We start from the raw sequence: 18,823 nt of genomic DNA on the forward strand, positions 1-18,823 counted from the left end.
ACAGTAAGCTGCTGGATATCATTTCATTAAACAGTTTAATCAAAATAACCGATTCCTAATTTAGTAGAGAAAAACACTATAAAGAATTGTGTTGCCAGTACAATTCTAAAGAACAGCAAACCAACAAATAAGTAGTAGTAGCAGTGATGGTGGTGGTAGTAGTAGTAATGGCTGTAGCAGCAGCAGCAGCAGTGGTGGTGGTGGTAGAAAAGAGTATTCTTTTAAAACAAAAATATTTTTAGAAAGAATATATTCGTTCCCTGAAAACTGACAGGAAAACTTCGTTTTCTAATGTTCAATTAGCAAATATTTACCTGAGGTAGATTTTTATATACAATAAACTGATAGGCAAATGTCACAATTGATTTTAAATGTCACAGAAGCCTAGACTAAGCTGTAATTAAAAAAAAAAAAAATTACATTCATTTTTTGGAAAAGTGAATCTGAAAGCACATAAAGCTATAAATGATAGATGTAGGTTTGAGTGCCACAGACAGATTTTGACTTTTTCTATCCAAAGTGGGTTTTTAACCCAATATTTACAGCTGTGCTTCGAGATCTACTGTTCTAAAAAAGAATATTTCACATCCTCTCAAAAATTCATAAAATTATTATGACATCAACAATATACAATTTTTGCTAGTAAGAATAAAATTTCTAAAATGGATAGAGAAATTTGAAGGACTGCTTTGGTACAATAGTAGAATGCCTGTCATGTCCACAGGAGATGTGGGTTCGATTCCCACAGGCTGCCATCAACTTTTTCTATCCAATTGTTTCTCAATCCAATATTTATTTACATGGTATATTTATAGCTTTAAATGCTTTGAGACCCACTGTTCCAAAAAAGAATTATTTTACAATCTTTTGAAAGTTTAGAAAATTCTTATGACATCAACAATATATAAACTGATGAGCAACCAACTAGCATCAATAATTAGAAAATTTTAAAGGAAAAAAATAAATAAAACAAAATAGATAAAATATTGTTTTACATTTCCTGTGAAATATGCAAAATAAATAAAATAAAATTGAGGAAAGAACTGGTCTAATAAGTTGAATATTTAAAAATAATAAATAAGTAAATTAGAGTAAATATCTCATTAAGAAATTGCTTCCACAATTAGGTCTTATTTCAAAGATGGCAGGTATTGTTATAAAACCTTATTGTTAAAATATGCAGCATCAGTTGCAGGGTGTCATCAGAGCTGAACATCAAACAGGATTTACAGTCTTCTCTGTCCCTTTCTAAACTTCATATAAAATCTTTGAATTAAACACAGAAGCAGAAATAAATTTGGGACAACTGGGTATTTTCATATTACATATGAATAATTAATCAAAAAAGGAAACTAATAATCAATTATATGTATATGTGCATGCACATATATAGGGCTATATATATATATATATACACACACACACACAGGTGCTCCATGTTCCATGGTGGTACCATGTGATTCTTCTCAGTGCCCCTGAGAAGAAAAAAAAGAGTTCTAAAATATTGGTACCACTGCAAGCCATATACATACATGAGAATATTTTACTCTGTACACACCCCTGTATCAACTTATTAATTGTACAACAGGTTGTCTCAGACTTCTGATGAAGAACCTAATATGTACATACACATACAAACATATATATGTATGCATGTATGATATGTTGCAAAATATTAGATTTGTAGAGAGCAAAAAAAAAAAAAAAGAAAAAGAGGAGGAAAATGGAACCAAATCTGAAGACAAACCCATACCTCTGACAACATCGTTGCAACTCACAAACTCAGCTGTTATATAGGTGATCTTTCCATTTATTACCCTGAAAATAAATTTAAGAATAGATTTTTTTTCTTTTTTTCTGTTCTAATTATAATTTATTTTTAGTGTTTGCTTTATTTTAAAAGTTGTGTATGTATGTGTGTGTGTGTGCATATATATATACTATGGTTTTCTTCTCCGATTCAGTGAGGCATTAAGCTAACATTGAAAGATCTCAAAGAGGTTTTCTTAGTTTGGAAAGCTGTCACAAAGTACATGCAATCAGTTCATGGTGCTATAAATAAAAGTTTTAGCAACTGTCTGGCATGAGAGAAGTTCAGGGGCAAGGGGCTTAAGGAAGATGTGGAGAATATTAAATGAATGCAGTAGCAAGCTCCAGGAGAAACTGTAACAGCTATTTAGCCACAAAGGAGTGCCTAAATAAGTAATCGCCAACATCTCAATAACAAATAACCTTAAAGGTGGTAAGTCTATGAGCAAGGGTACCACTATGTGGTTGTTTAGCCTGCAAGAAATAGCAGTTTAATCTCTTTCAAATCACAGCATTCCATCCTAAGGAAAGAAGGACAAAAGATAATGTATTCCTAGATAAAATATGCCTGAATATAAGATGGGATAGTCATGACAGGAATACCTTTGGCCATAGGCATGTCTGCTCAGTCAGGGTAAAATAACATTAAAGCTAAATCCATGGAGAATTAATTACATTAACTAATCAGAATTTATAACAAAAACAGTTGTACAATAGGATGTCAGGCTGATAGAGGCTCAGTAATTCACATCCTGAAATAACAATGCAGCTACATTGTTTCCATAGCGGCAATAGTAACTCATGTATCAATAACTTGATTATCTAATGTACCACCAGCAGGTATATTTCACACCCAAACAGCAAGAGCATTGTAGAATTAAGAAATGTTTCCCATTAGTTTGTAGCATTGGAAAGTATTGTTGATCTCAAATGGATGAAATGCTGTTTCAACCCCAGCAAACACAGAAGAATTAAAGTAAATATTTACAAAATATTTACTTTGATCTTCCACTATTTACATCACTTCATTGTCCTTTTTTTCTTTCTAAACAATTATGACTGCTACTAATTAAGAAATCAAATTTTCATGAGTCTTTTACAAATGACGAGCACAAATGTAAGAGTCTGTAACTCTCGGTTACTAATGTTGAAAAGAAAAAGAAAAAACTGTAAAAAAAAAAATACTTCATCTATAAATAAGTTGGAGCAAAATATCTTCATTCCAGACCATTCAACCTGGACTGAGAGAGGAGGTGAGAAATTAGAAAAAAAAAGAAAAAAAAGAAAACTTTAAATTATTTGTTTTTGTTTTGTCTTGTTTTAAAAATTCATGATTTTTCACAGGAGCAGGAATTCAAATTTATAGATTCACATCAACAGCAATATGGTGACATAATTAGATGCAATGTCCATTTAGTTTAATCAAAGTACTAAATCAGGTAAGTCTAATATTATCCTCTAAATTTTCCAGTACAGCTAAAGTAAAAGAAAAGGCTGAGCATTATCATCATCATCACCATCTAAAATAATGGTCTTAAATTTTGCCACAAGGGCAGCAGTTTTGGAGGAGGGGGTAAGTCAATTACATCAACTCAGGTGTTCAACTGGTACTTATTTTATCGACCCCAAGAGGATGAAAAGTAGAGTCGACTTCGGCAGAATTTGAACTCAGAACATAGTGATGGGCAAAATACTGCTAAGCATTCCGTCCAGCTTGCTATCAATTCTGCCAGCCCGCTGCCTTATCACCATCTAAAATAATGAGATTGGTTCTATCTCATCTTATATCTCATTGCTACAAAAATCCTACACCTCAATTCTCCCGTCCTTCACATGGACATCACCAACACCATCATAAATGACTACTATCTTTAGTGCGAGCTAGAGAAGAAATTTAATTTAAAGACAATTTTGGCATGCAGAAATCAATCAGCAGCTCACATTCAAACATTTCATTTTGTTTAAAGACATTCAAATATATTTAAAGTAAAAAAAAAAAATTCTATGTAACAATAAAGCAACATTGTACTTCATAAAGACAACCTACTCACCCAACCATTATAAATAGATCCATGAAGACTATATATATATATATATATATATATATATATATATATACATACACACACACCACACAAGACCCTGCCTTTTTATACTTTCTACAAAAACACATCAAAATCAAAAATCCATGACTTCTTAAAGCCAGACAACTCATTAACAATGTTGTTTTCATCTAACAACTGTTAATTTGATGAAAACCTAGAATACAATTTTAAAATCATTTACTGAAGCTAGTGCTCCAGTCTGGCTACACAAATAACAACCTTAAAGCTGACAAGCCTATGTGTGAGGGTGCTGCTATATGCTTGTTCAATCTGCTAGAAATAGCAGTCTAATCTCTTTCAAATCACAGCCTTCCATCTTAAGGAAAGGACATTAATGGATGTAGTCCTAGACAAACTAACCCTGAATAAAAGACAGGATGGCCATAGCCAGAATGCTTTTCATTGTAGGTCTGCCTGCTCAGTTAAGGTGAAACAAACTACAATGCTAAAGTTATATTCACAGAGAATTAATTATATTAATTAATCACATTTTATGACAAAAACAATTATTTTTTAAAATCATTTTACAAACATTATTAGTTGAGATAACTAACCCTTCTCTATTGAAATACTATATTCTAGAATTTAAAAAAAGGTGTGTTGAAGTGTAATTGTAATTAAGCAAGGATTTGGAATGGAACTGATGTTCTTGCCAGGCATTTAAACACCCAGTCTTCAGTGATGCTAGTTGTAACAATAACTCTTTCTAGAAGACCTGAAATTTTGGGGGTTGGCTTTAGTTGAATACATTGCCCCAGTACTTGACTGGTACTTGTTTTATCAACACTGAATAACAATTATAATGATGATGATGCAAAGTGACAGAAAAACAGTATGAACACAAGCCAAAGGGTGAGTAATAATTACAGGATTTCTCCAAAACGACTGACCATACTATTGAAACAAGGAGACTAGAATGATTATAGAGAACAAACAACAAACATACACAAACTTTGCAATCATATGATAATAAAGCAGATATCAAAGAAATTGAGAAATAACAGGACCTAGCCAGAGAGATTAAGAGACTGTGGAAGAGAAGAGTGACACTTGCTTATGTGGTAACTGGTACACTTGGCACAACACCCAAATTGCAGAGACTGAAGAATATTGGAACTGAGAGAAGTTTCGTAGACCTGCAGAAAAGTGCAATTTTGCATTCTGCCAGGTAAGACTGCTAAGATTCTTGAGATTTGAGGAGACTTGTCACCAAACCTCAAGAAACATCTCTGCTAACTAATGTAGCATATACTAGATATAAGAGAATAACAAAAGCAATTTTTTTCTAATTTGGCACAAGGTCAGCAATTTTGAGGGGGGGGGGTAGATTGATTAAATTGTCCCCAGTACTTGACTAGTACTTTATAAATGATAATAATAATAATCCTTTCTACTAAAGGCACAAGGCCTGAAATTTTTGGGGAAAGGACTAGTTGATTACATTGACCCTAGAATTTCACTGGTACTTAATTTATTAACCCTGAAAGGATAAAACGCAAAATTGACCTCAGCAGAATTTGAACTTGGAAGGTAAGGACGGACAAAATGCTGCTAAGCATATCGCCTGGCGTTGCTAATGATTCTGCCAGTTAAGAACCTAAGCACTGGAAACAATTGAAAGAGTAAAATGAAGCCAGATACTGAAAGATATTCCAGGGAAATAAAATTGCAACTAATTGATGGAGAGCTTTATCTTGCAATAACTAAAATACTAGGGACATAACTTGTAAAGTCACGGGGTTTTTATTCTGTAAATGGGAATAACTGAAATTTTGTGTTATGGAATGAAATAACCCAAATATATATATATATATATATATATATATATAAGAGAGAGAGAGAGAGAGAGAGAGAGAGAGAGAGAGAGAGAGAGAGAGAATGTGTGTATGTCACAAACAGAGACATGGTTTTGTGGCTCACTGCAAGAATTCATCATAAACTAAACATTAACTCATGAAACACCAACTGTACATAACGCAGAGGTTCTTTGGGAGCAAGTTTCCATACAGAGTTCCAGACATGCCAGTACCATCATATTAGAAGAATCAATAGACATCACATGACATTGCAAGCCATCCTAATTTGATAAATTATCCAAGCCAGATGACATTTGACATAAATGGTGTTGTTACTAAAGGTGGTCAGTCCAAACAACTTACATTGCTATTTTAAGATAGTGAACATCGACAATTCAGTAAGCTATGTCACACCTCAGCAGATGGTTTTTCTAAACTAAAGCCAGTCAATCCCAACATTAGATAGAGGAAGAAATAATATTCATAACTGAACAGATCTATATGGTGTTATGTACAAGGGCATTATTATATATAGCCATTTTTCTCTGAAAACAATTGCATATATATATATACACACACACACACACCATATATAACCAATCACATATATGTAATCAATTTTCTCTGAAAACAATCACAACATTTTGAGATTCACTCCACGTTTCTCTAGTTTAATTAAATTCAACTGGAGACAGCAAGTGCTTTCAAAACCTAATTCATTTGTAACCAGCTCAAACAAAAGTGTTAACTTTTAATTCATTCACCTTAGTTAAAAATCTAAAAGGTAATTACTACAATATCAAGATATGTGATCTGTTTTGAATGTACTCTCATTAACAATGAAGGATTTTTCCTTTGTGACACATTCATGCAGTCAAAACGCTTCACACCATTTTTGTCTCTAGTAAAAGAGGATAAATAAAATTAAAAGACAATCCCACCCCTCTACCCTGTCACCACCACCACTACTGCATAGCAGCAACAGCAACAAGAGATGGTCATGCAACACAATGATACCTAAGTGACTTCAACGAAAGACATTATGAAAACAAGAACAAGGATCAACATACCGAGAAAGAGAAATAAATTTTAATCAGGACACTGAGAAGAAGAGCGTTCATGACATTCAAGGGGAAGTCACTGAAGTCGCACCATTGAGATCTAAGTAAACTGAATTAGCAACTTCAAAATAATTCCTTTCAGATGAGTAAAAGGGAAGGGATGTAAATATACCAGGAGGTAAAGGAGAGAAAGAATAATACCTTGGTAACCTTTTGTCACTACTATATACTTCTATACTGCCTTTGTTTTACATTTTTGAAAATAATGAAGAATTTATTAAAAGAACTTTGTCATTATTTGAGCTGGTGTTTGGAACATAAATTAGCAGAGTTTCAATGATAGGCTGCAATTTAGATCATTTTCAAAATGGGAGGTTTGTATCATAGAGCCTGGGGTGATCTCAAGTGGGTTGGTATCAAAATGGTTTATAAAGCACTACTGAGGAAAACTATGGAATTTGGTTTAAACTGAGGCAAAGCTTGGAAAATTTCAAAATAGAATTTCTTTACATTGACATAACGAGAGAAAGTAAATGCAAATTATTAGTGAAGGTGAGAAAGATTGCAGAGGGATGGGGGAGGGAGGAATTAAAAACTTTTTTCTTTTTTTCTATTCCTGAAATACTGGAATTATATCAGCAGTTGAAAGCAAACTGAAGTAACTATGCAGCATAGTATAATGAATGCCAGCACCAAAGACTGCTTGTTGACCAATGGTGCAACATGTTACTATACATTCAATAGCAACCACACAATATCTAATGTAAATAGTGTTTACAGGAGCAAAAGAGTACAGTAAGAACATAGCTCACATCTATTTCATACACACAGACACAGAAATCCTTAATAAATATCAAGTCCACCAGCAAAACTAATCAGGGAGTGAACACACTGCCTTTAACATTCACTCTCTCTCTCTCTCTATATATATATATATATATACACACATACACACAGTGCATTATTATTCTGTAAATGATTTTGAAAACAAATGAGTTAGTTCATAAAACGTGGAATTCGTTTGGTGCCTTCTCTGTCCCACACACTTTATATTTCAATATGCTGTCTAAATATTTTATATTTAGAAATAGGAAAAGGCAAATTCAGAAGAAAATGTTTAGAAAATCCCTGTCAGGATTCAGTCCTCCAAAACGAGACCCTATGATAATTAACTAGGCAGACTAATAAGAGCAAACATTAAGATGCTCCTTTATAAATATAATTTTAAAAATATTTCTAGTACTTTGTCACACATTTTAAAATAAAATTTGATACAAAAAAAAAAAAACTTTTTTTCATATTTTAAAGGTTAAAGCATGATTTTCTTTTGCTTTTCAATTTAAAAAAATGACTAGTTTAATAGGAATTTCACTTCGTAAATATAATCCATCTATGTGTTTGTGTATAAGGTCTGATCAATAAGTATCTAGACTGTTGCCATAGTAACAAAGCTAAAGCACACAGAGTGAAGCCACTTAGCACAGACTGACCTTGAACTCTGCTGTACATGCATACTAAGTTTTAACATTCTAGCTCACTTCCACTGTTTACAGCAGTGCTTGGAAGGAAGGTGTGTAGCATGTGAATTTTGCATTGACCATGACAGAAAGTTGTCATGGTGATATTTGTTCAGAGGCCTACACAAAGCTGCAGAAAGTGTAGGGGGAGGAGTGTATGAGCTGCACACAAGTGTACGAGTGGTTCAGAAGTTTCTATGATGGCCGAAAAAAATCGATATTGACAAAAGTTCTGGGAGACTCGCAACCAGCAGAACTGAGAAAAGCATTTCAGATGTGCATGCAGCTGAGGGCAGATTGTCAAATCACCATCCATGGATGTGCGGATTAGTTACAGTTCAGTCCATTATCACTAAAGATTTGGGCATGAGACGCCATGTCTGCCAGGTTTGTGCCAAAACTGCTTTCATCTGACCAAAACGACACTCAGGTTTCAGTTGCACAAGATCTTGATTGTGTCAAGAACAATGAAAACTTTTTGAAAACTTTGCACAGGTCTCTGAACAGGTATCGCCAAGCTTTTGGCAAAATTTGATGCAGGTTCTTTGCTCAGCTTTCTCTGTCATGGTCAATGCAACCATCACATGCTACACACCTTCCTTCCAAGCACTGCTGTAAACAGCGGAAGTGAGCTAGAACGTTGAAACTTAGTGCACATGCACAGCGGAGTTCTAAGTCAATCTGTGCCAAGCAGCTTCACTCTGTGTGCTTTAGCTTTGTTACTATAGCAACTGTTCAGATACTTATTGGATCAGACCACACGATATCCTTATTCACACACACATACATACGTTTATATACACACACACAAACATACATGTATACACACACAAAACTACTGTAATCGAAGTCTCAAGGTGGACAAGAAAAAAAATTGAAATTGAAGAGGAAACAAAAAACTAGTTTTAAAAAAAGGAAGTACTACATGTTTCCACTTGGCAAAAAAAAAAAAAACCTAATGGTACAGCTTGCATCTACCATCAAATTAATGTTGCTGCATTAGATTTTTACAGAGTTAAAAGTCACTGATAAAAATTAGTTAAAATATACTTAAAAATCTATAAAGAGAAAAAAAAAAAAAAAAAAAATTAAAGCGACGCAGTCAAAAGCAGACAGACCAATTAACCAAAGTAGGAAGTAATGAACTGCTCCATAAGTGTAGAAATTAGTAATTAAATTACAGTTGTTCATGGACTATGTATACATTAGATGTGTGAAATGAAGATAAAACACAAGCAAAAAATGGAGGGAGGGAGGGGAAAAAAACGTTCATTTGGTGCTCATTCCCCCATCTCTTCCCTGTTGTGTTAGCAATCTATGTTCAGGCTTAAACTTAATATGTACAACTGTTGACTACATATATCCATACATCCATCCATATGTAAATATATGAATACATTACAAAAAAAAAAAAAAAAAAAAAAAAAGACCCTGCTGTTCCCTTAAGAATATTTATTGATGGTGATTGAAGAAACAGGCTGTGTAAAGAGAAAGACCTAGATTTAAAATTTATTAGGGCAAAGTTTAGCTGGAACAATTATGAACTTATCATCATCATTTGTGCAGATCCATGGTATATTTCTGCCTATGTTCTCGAATATTTTTTTTCTGTATATCTATTAACTGCTGTATCTGCATTTGTAGTTCACCAAATTGTTCTCGTCCACCTGTGGCATTTGAAGCGGAGGCAGTTGTAACAGAAGAGGGGAGAGGGTTTGTTAATGCCTGAGAAGAGTGCAAATTAGATGGCCCGCTTCCATTAGACTCTAGGCTGTGTCCAATTAGTTTTTCATTGTCCAGTCTTAAATCTGAACCTTGACAATAAGAGTTATAGCGTAATGATTGCGATGCAGACAATTGTTGCTGTTTGGATCCACTTTTGTAAGGTGTCAGAGATGTATCACACACTTTCTGTCTTCGAGCAGAGTTCCTATATGTCGAATCAAACTGTACATCATTCGAAGTGCAAGAAGGGTTTACAACGGGGTAAGCATTATTTGGATTAAAATGTGACTTACTAGAAGTAGCTGAGCTCTGTAGCATGGGATCGATTCTGCCTGTCACTGATTTCTGTGAATAGGAGTCTATATGACCCTTCATGTTAACCATATGGTTCACATCTTTCATACGGTCTAAGGGGGGATAGTCCACCTTACTATTGTGTAGTTGTTTCATGCTAACATTTGCTGAACCCGTATGGTTATCAAGTTTTAATCGGTTTTGATTGCTCCATTTGCCAGACACTTGGCTAGACCCGGGTAATTTAGCCTCACCATCACACGGAGGAATGGGAGTTTTTATAGTTAGTTTCAGAGGTGCATTCTGATGGGGACGCACAATGTGTGAATGTCTATCAGATAAGGACTTAGAATCTGCACGTGGCACAGAACTTTTGTGCATCTTTTTTCTTTGATCAAGTTTTGGATTACTACTACTACTGCTACTACTAACTGAAGCAGCAGCAGCAGCAGAAGCTGCTGCATGTGTTGCTGAAACTCCAGGAACACCAACAGCAGTAGAGTCCAATGGAAAACTAGATTTTTCAGGTTGTGATAGTACTTTCACAGGAGTTTCCACCTTAAAGCGGACCTTCCGGTCTGAAGGCGAAGAGGCAATGTTCAAGCGTTCCTTTGTGAAATCGCTTTCGGCAGATGGACCGGGGCTGCTGCCAGTGGCTGTAGAATTAGACGTTCCTCGTATATCAAGACGACTTTTCTTTTCAGGTGGTCCATCTTTGTCTTTATCTTCATCTTTATCTCGACCAGACTACAAATAAACAAACACAACATTTGAACTCTCAAAAGTAACGTAAGAGATATATCAAAAGATTCAGAATCAAGAAATTCTTAACCTTCCACCGACACAAGAAACTAACCATTAGCTTTGAGCAGTCAATTGATTTACTTAAATTCACCCGACCGCATACACATACCCAGTTGATTTACTGAAATTTCCACACACAGACCATTAATTTACTTACTGTCTCTGTCTCTCTCTCTCACACACGACTGCTTAACTTAATAAATTTACTTGAATTAGAAGCTGGTGGTGATAAAACTATCACAAGCTATGAAAATCTACAGAACGACCAAATACTGTGGATAATGATATTGTTATTCACTGAGTGGGTTTAGTCATTGGACTGCTGCCTTCAAGGTTAAACTCGGTCCTGTTCTGGCATCTTCAGATGGTTGAAAAGCCAAATCTACCTCAGTGAAATTTGAGCAGACATGCATTGCTGGGTGTTTCATAACTGATGACCAATCAATTCATCAACCAAAATAAACAGAACCTATTGAGTATATGTAAGCAATAACAGTCAAATCGACAAGTCTTTCATTGTTGACTTTAAAAAGAAAAGATAAGAGGGGCACATTTGATAATGTAATCATATGCACAATATCTAACAAGAGACAATGATTATGGTTGGGACATCTTTGATTATGGGTCTGTTAGGTCATAGCTGAGCGCAGGCTAAACTGCAACTAACTATTCAAATGAAACACTGGCTCATTACCCTGTACTGATGGAAAATTCAATTGTAAAAGAAGTACATTTTAATACATACTCTCCAAGTCATGATTTTTTTCTTTAATCGAGTTGGACATCCATCAAGAACTTCTAGGAAATCGATGGTAAGCTCTGATTGAGAGAAGATACAGACAAATAAGACAAAATTTAACAAAGCAACAAAATAGATGCCTTAATACAATATAAGGATAATGGTAAAAGATGGTCTCATAAAAAACTGAGAAAGGGTATCCAACTATAGAAACCATGCCAAAGTCAACACTGGAGATGAAAGTACTCTGGCTCATTGGATACAGTCAAACTATCCAACCAATGCCAGCAAAGAAGACATGCTAAATGATGATGTGAAATGCAAGTAATATGGATGTTTCTTATTTAAAAATATGCCCTAACTTTACTGTATTTGTTTTAGGAGTTTGACTGACAAATATATAAGTTAATCAAATACCAACAGTCTGATTTTGAGGTTTTTTGTTATTTTTACCATCTTACAATGTTAGAAGTACAAGTTTTATAAAATATTTTAAAGTAAATGTCTATGTTAGCTGTATGTTAATGCTGCTACATAAACATTAACCTAAAAATTAGTATAAAACATGAAAGTACTTGAGATAGTGTAAAATTGTAAAAATAAAATGTGATATTCAGACTGTTAGAATTTGATTGACCCATGTGTGTGTGTGTGTGTGTGTGTGTTAACAGAGACATTTTAATGTCCACTATTCTATGTCTACATGGGTAATGAATTTTACCAAGGTAAATTGTTTATGGCTTGATGCCCTTCCTATCATCAACACTCACTTTGTTACCAAACAATGTAATATTTTCTCAAGGCCAGATGTTTCCAGGGAAAATTTGAAACAAATGACACTGCTTATATGGTAGTGACACTTATTTACAACTATTGCATGATGTCAAGACAAGGAGACACACATACATATAAGACAGGTTTCTTTCAGTTTCTGTCAATTAAATCCATTCACAAGGCTTTGGTTAACCAGCGGCAATAGTAGAAGACACTTGTCCAAGGTGTCACATCATGGGACTAAACCCCAAAACATGTGATTGGGAAGTAAATTTCTTAACCAAACACCCATATAATACATATACTTTTCATAAAATTCAATATTCATTATATATTTAGTAAACAGCCCAAATAAAATATTTTCTTTAATAATTATCTTTTACATTTAATACATCTATTACTTTCCATTTGTTTTACAATGGAATTTTTAAAAATTTAACATTAAAAAAATGAATTTATCTCTGTAGTTATTAATGTTCAATTTCATAAATTTCAATTAACACAAAATTATTCTGATTAGCCAAGAGTTTAGTAATGAGTTTACTTGTCTAATTTTATGTGTACTTAATTAAAATGAATTTACAATGAAACATTAGATTATTAAAAAGCTAACATTATTATTTACAATGGATTTCTAAGGAAACATAAACAGCAAGTCATTTCTCTGACATTTGCTTACTTACGTTCTATTAAGAGCAACTAATATCATAAGACACCCCCACTTCAAACATCACTGTTGTTAGCTGTTCCTATGAAATAGGAACAAACCTACAGCTAAGACAGTGTGAAGGTGAGGTTATGATACTTGCTCAAAGGTTTTCTAGGTTTTCTATTTTTTACAAACCAGATTTTTACATAGGAAGGTGTATAAGTCAGAATTTCAGATCCATGAGCTAGATGTCTGTAGGCTGTACTGAAGATAAGACACAATGCTCACCCTCAAGAAGATCTGGAGTGACAGACTTTTCAACGTACGAATACCAAGGTTTCCCTTCAGCAGACGACTGCAACTGAGAAAAAGAAAAAAGAAATATACATAAATTTGTAGTGTAATATACGGATTCTATATATATAAAAATATCTGCACAGTCAGTCATCACCTACTCCCCCTTCTACCAACTCATGCAACCTTCACTGATCCTCAGTGTTGATTCCTGTCCCTACTCACCTCATACGTTGAAGGTCCACGCAGACATCTTATCACTAAAATTATCTCTTTCCAGCTCCACCTGATCACTCCCACCTTCTTGTCTAACGTGAGTAATCCTCTACAACAGAAAACCTGTTCTGGTCCCTTTTCCTCATATTTTAACCCATCTCCAAACATAAAGAGGCCTCCTTAGGGGTTCTTAGCCTTGCAAGCTGCATGGTGGCCTCACATATGTTAGTAGCACAAAAACAAGAAAAAAAGCACACAATAAATGCTGTAAAGTTATCAGTTGTAGAAATGAAGCCAAAATAGATACTAAAACATGATGCAGTCCTTGGACCCATCATACTCCGTCGAAACATCCAAGCCATGGTAGCATGGAACATGGACATTAAATGACAATGACAACTGTTAAACTGTTATATTTCACATCAAATACAAACTGCAAAAAATCAGTCTATATGCCTGTGTTTATGCGTGTTTTACAAGGAATCTTTAGTCTTTACTGATTATCTTTCGTGTTACTGACATAATTTTTTTTTTCCATCTTAGACTGGTGTTAGTAAATACTGTGAGTGTATCTGTGGGGGAGTTTGTAAAAATAAATTAAAAGCAAAATGAACTTACCTCCCAGCTACCCCACCTACTAGCAAGATGTATACAGACACAAGCAACTACTGTTGGTTTGTACATCAAGCACATTGTGGTTAAATGCAAACTGTCCAAAAAGAAAAATATTCAGTGTTAGCTGACAGTAAATTCAAAGTAGAATACAACAAAATACATTATTTCACAAATTATTAATCTGGGAGAAATTTTTCACAACAAAGTAAAAAGACCTTTTTTATTTTAATATTGTTGGTAGTGTCACACAAAAACGCTCAGTACACTCTGTAATGTGTTTGGCATTTGAAAGGGCATCCAACTTTAGAAATCATGTGAAAGTAGACAGTAGAGTTTGGCACAGTCTTCTGGCTTGCTAGCTCCTGTCAAACCATCTAACCCATGCTAGTATAGGGAGCAGTTGGTAAAGGATAATGATGATGATGATGTATAAGTTGTGTCCAAAAAGCTGCCAGTTTCCTTAAGCTGATGATCTCGATCTCAACAGTGAATGTTGTTTCCATGTGTTGGTTTTTCATTAAACATGCGATGATATTCACGACAAACATGGCTCACAGATTCAAATTTTGCAAAGAATGTGTCAAACTTTCCTTTGCACCACCCACATCTTGACTGATGCATCAGCTTGGTGTAGCATTGTTTGCATCACTGTCACATGGCTAGCTGTGTATGCATCTTGCATTTTCTTCATTCATCCAACTAGAATATTGATTAGATGTGTGCCGAGCAACAAATACAACCCACATCGAACTGCACTAAACTATACATAAATTTTATTAGTTGATCTCTTATTCAACATGTATATGAAATGAGTAGTGTTGCAAGTTATATCAATAAATAGTTCTGAAATCCCATCATGAATTTATAGATACACTGTATCGATGCAAACAGGCCACATCACTAGTGAATGCATTCAGGGAAACAATCTAAGAGAGACAACTGTACCAGTAGTCGTCCCATCGAAAGAATAGAGGTACATATATGGTCGTTGCTAGTAGTGGACGTCATGGTGGAGGGAAAGGTATCACAAGCCCTCATGGACACAGGCTGCTCAACAACCCTAATGACTCCAGAGGTGGTAGAAGAATGGAGTGGAGTGAGTAGTGTAAGGGCTGTTGACAGAGGAAGTTGCGATGTGGAGATGGTGGTAAGAGGAATGAGATTGAGGTTGCATGCGATCGTGACTGACCGCGTGGTGGACGGAATCGATGTAGTGATGGGGATGGACGCAATTGTCCATTTGGGAGGTGTCACAGTCAATGAAGCCGGTGTAACGTTTGATGATGCAGGGGCACTATGTGCCGTGAGTTCGCGACGGGAGAGTGGTGAGAGCTGCAAAGAAAAATATGCTGCACACACCATTACAGACAAGGATTTTGGGGCTGTGTTCAACGGCCAGCAATGGGCAGTGGAATGGTACTGGAAGGGAGGTCCTCTGACATCGAAAAATGCAGTAGGCTGCTATCAGCATACCCTGAAAGGGGATACCAGAATCAAGTTCGAGAGAGAGGTGGAACAGTGGATCAAGGAAGGCATTCTGATCCTTTGGAAGGAGGAAGTGGAGAGTGGAGTGCTACCACTGATGGCAGTGGTGCAGCTGACGAAGCATAAAGTCAGGCTGGTATTAGATTTTCGAGAGCTGAACAACCAGGTATTGTGCCATATGGGCAGTTTGGATGTTTGCAGCGAAACCTTGAGAAAGTGGAGGCAGATGATAGGGGCCTCCACAATCATCGATTTGAAGTCAGCATATCTGCAGCTGTATGTGGCTGAGAGACTGTGGAAATACCAGCTGGTAAGATACAAGGGCTGGACATACTGCCTGATCGGGCTGAATTTAGCACTGAAGATTACGGCAACAATTCTCAAAACCATCCTGAGAAAGGTGGACAAAGTGAAAAGAGCCACCAATTCCTATATTGACGACATCCTAGTGGACAAGAGCATATTGTTGGCAAAGGAGGTCATAAGCCACCTGAAGAGTTTTGGGCTAACTGCCAAGCCACCGGAGGCAAAGGAAAGCTGCACTGGGACTCAAGCTACTGAGAGACAAGGCTGGCATGCTGGTGTTCTGGAGAGGGAATAAGATACCAGAACTGGGTACCAGGACAAGTAGGTGAGAACTGTTTTCTGTGTGTGGGAAGCTGCTGAGACACTACCCGATTGCAGGATGACAACGGACGGCTGCAGCTTCATCAAGAGGCGAGCTGAAGGAGTGAGGTGGAGTGACAACGTGGGCGAGAAGACAACTGCCATGATGCAAGAAGTCTTGGAGAGAATGACTGCAGAGAACCTGGTAAAAGGAAACTGGTATGTGCCCAAATTGAAGAATGTGATCGTGTAGTATGACACTAGCAGAAGGTGTTGGTCATTGGTCATTGCCTCCATGAGGCCCAACGCTCAATGCATGTTGGCTTGCCAGATCCTGTAAAACCACCTAACCCATGCCAGCATAGACAACAGTTTGTGTGTGTCCGTCCGTCCGTCCATGTCTGTGAACACATATATACATACAATAGGAATCTACAGAGTTTTTGCTCATCAAATTTCAATCAAAAGGTTAACCTGAGAATACTGGAGAAGACTAACTAGCCCAAGGGACATGCAGTGAGATAAAATTCATAAGCACAGGGTGACAAAGCTTATTCTATATCCACATAGTCATACATGTATGCATATGTACCTATAAATACATGTGTGGCCAGCATTCGCCATGATAGATTGCTAGTCACTACACATTCTTTATTTTCTTTCCTTGTTTCTTTCTGTGGAAGAGTGTAGGCTCAAAACTTTTTCACTTCCCAAGCGTTAAACTAATACATCTGTTTGTTGTCTACACCACCTGTCTTTGTTTTTTGTTTGGTGAATTATATATATATATATATATATATATATATATATATATATGATATCATATTAGTTATAAGGATGTATTTATCATAATGATTGTGGCTCCATGGAAGGACAAGTTGCAGAATTATGGTGTGAAGATTAACACTATCAAATGAAGCATTAACTGTTTCATCCCACTGTTGTCACACCACCCAATTTCAATATTTTTAGTAGGCATCAACAAAAGAATCTCTTTGGGGTTATGACCCCCCTACAAATATCAGCCAAAGCTCCTGAAAACAAACCTTTTAGCAACAACAACAAAGACATCAGATGATGTAGTCCTAGATAAACAAGTTATAAGAACACACTCCTTACCACCACATAGCCAGTAGGTAGTGGTTCTCTACAGGCAGGGATATTTACACAGCCCCACCCACCACAACCACTGAAAAAAAGAAAAGAAAACAATGAGTTGAATTGATAGACTAGAACATACCTGTTTGTTGCAAGGAAGTATGATGTCTGAGCAAGATCCTTACTGGCTGAAAATTAAAAGTAGCAAAATAAAGCATGTCCAACAAGTTCAACAGAATTATTTTGTATTATCATAATCATCATTGTTGTTATCTATGTTCTGAGTTCAAATCCTACTGAAACTAACTTTACCTTTCATATCTCCACAGTTGATAAAACAAAGTACCAGTCAATGCTGCATATAAATCCCCTTCCCCCAAAACTGCTGGTTTTAAGCCTAAATTAGAAACAATTATTATTATTATTATTATTATTATTATTGTTACTAAGGCAATGAGCTGGCAGAATCACTAGCACGCTGGACAAAATGCTTAGCAGCATTTCACCCGTTGCTGTGTTCTGAGTTCAAACTCTGCCAAGGTTGACTTTGCCTTTCATCCTTTCAGGGTCGATAAATTAAGTACCAGTAAAGTACTGGGGTTGATGTGATTGACTATCCCCTTCCCCTCAAATTCCAGGCCTTGTGCCTATAGCAGAAAGGATTATTATCATCATGAAGGTGGTGAGTATCATTAGCAGACTGGGGGAAATGCTTAGTAACATTTCATGTCTTTAAGTTCTGAGTTCAAATTCTGCACAAGTTAACTTTGCCTTTCATTCTTTTGGTCAATTACACTAAGGTCAGTGTAATTGACCTACCTCCTCAACCGAAATTGCAGCCCTTGTGCCAAAATTTGAAAGCATCATTGGGGTTAAGCTGCCTATTTTTGACAGCTTGAAAGATTTAGAAATTATTGAATTATCATAACGTCGTCGTCGTCGTTTAACGTCCGCTTTCCATGCTAGCATGGGTTGGACGATTTGACTGAGAACTGGTGAAACCAGATGGCTACACCAGGCTCCAATCTGATTTGGCAGTGTTTCGACAGCTGGATGCCCTTCCTAACGCCAACCACTCAGAGAGTGTAGTGGGTGCTTTTACGTGTCACCCACACGAAGGCCAGTCAGGCGGTACTGGCAACGGCCACGCTCATCTCGCTCGAGAAACCTCATGTGTCACCCGCACAAGAGCCAGTCCAGGGGCACTAGCAACGATCCCGCTCGAAAATCCCACAA

At 36.1% G+C, this 18,823-nt stretch overlaps 1 protein-coding gene across 1 annotated transcript in view; it reads right to left on the reverse strand.

Annotated features, from left to right (window-relative positions):
- Positions 1-9,725: 9,725 nt before the first annotated feature.
- The window catches only part of LOC106879624 (cyclin-T1), a 14,411-nt gene continuing 5,313 nt past the window's right edge, over positions 9,726-18,823 (reverse strand). The window contains exons 3-7 of the mRNA XM_014929283.2: positions 17,730-17,775; positions 14,402-14,492; positions 13,562-13,634; positions 11,857-11,930; positions 9,726-11,054 (exon numbers count right to left, since the gene is read on the reverse strand). Of these exons, the coding sequence (XP_014784769.2) occupies positions 9,843-11,054; positions 11,857-11,930; positions 13,562-13,634; positions 14,402-14,492; positions 17,730-17,775 (1,496 nt within the window). The 3' untranslated portion in view covers positions 9,726-9,842. The remainder of the gene's footprint in view (positions 11,055-11,856; positions 11,931-13,561; positions 13,635-14,401; positions 14,493-17,729; positions 17,776-18,823) is intronic.

This window comes from Octopus bimaculoides, chromosome 17 (genome assembly GCF_001194135.2).
Source record: "Octopus bimaculoides isolate UCB-OBI-ISO-001 chromosome 17, ASM119413v2, whole genome shotgun sequence".
NCBI classification, from domain to species: Eukaryota; Metazoa; Mollusca; class Cephalopoda; order Octopoda; family Octopodidae; genus Octopus; species Octopus bimaculoides.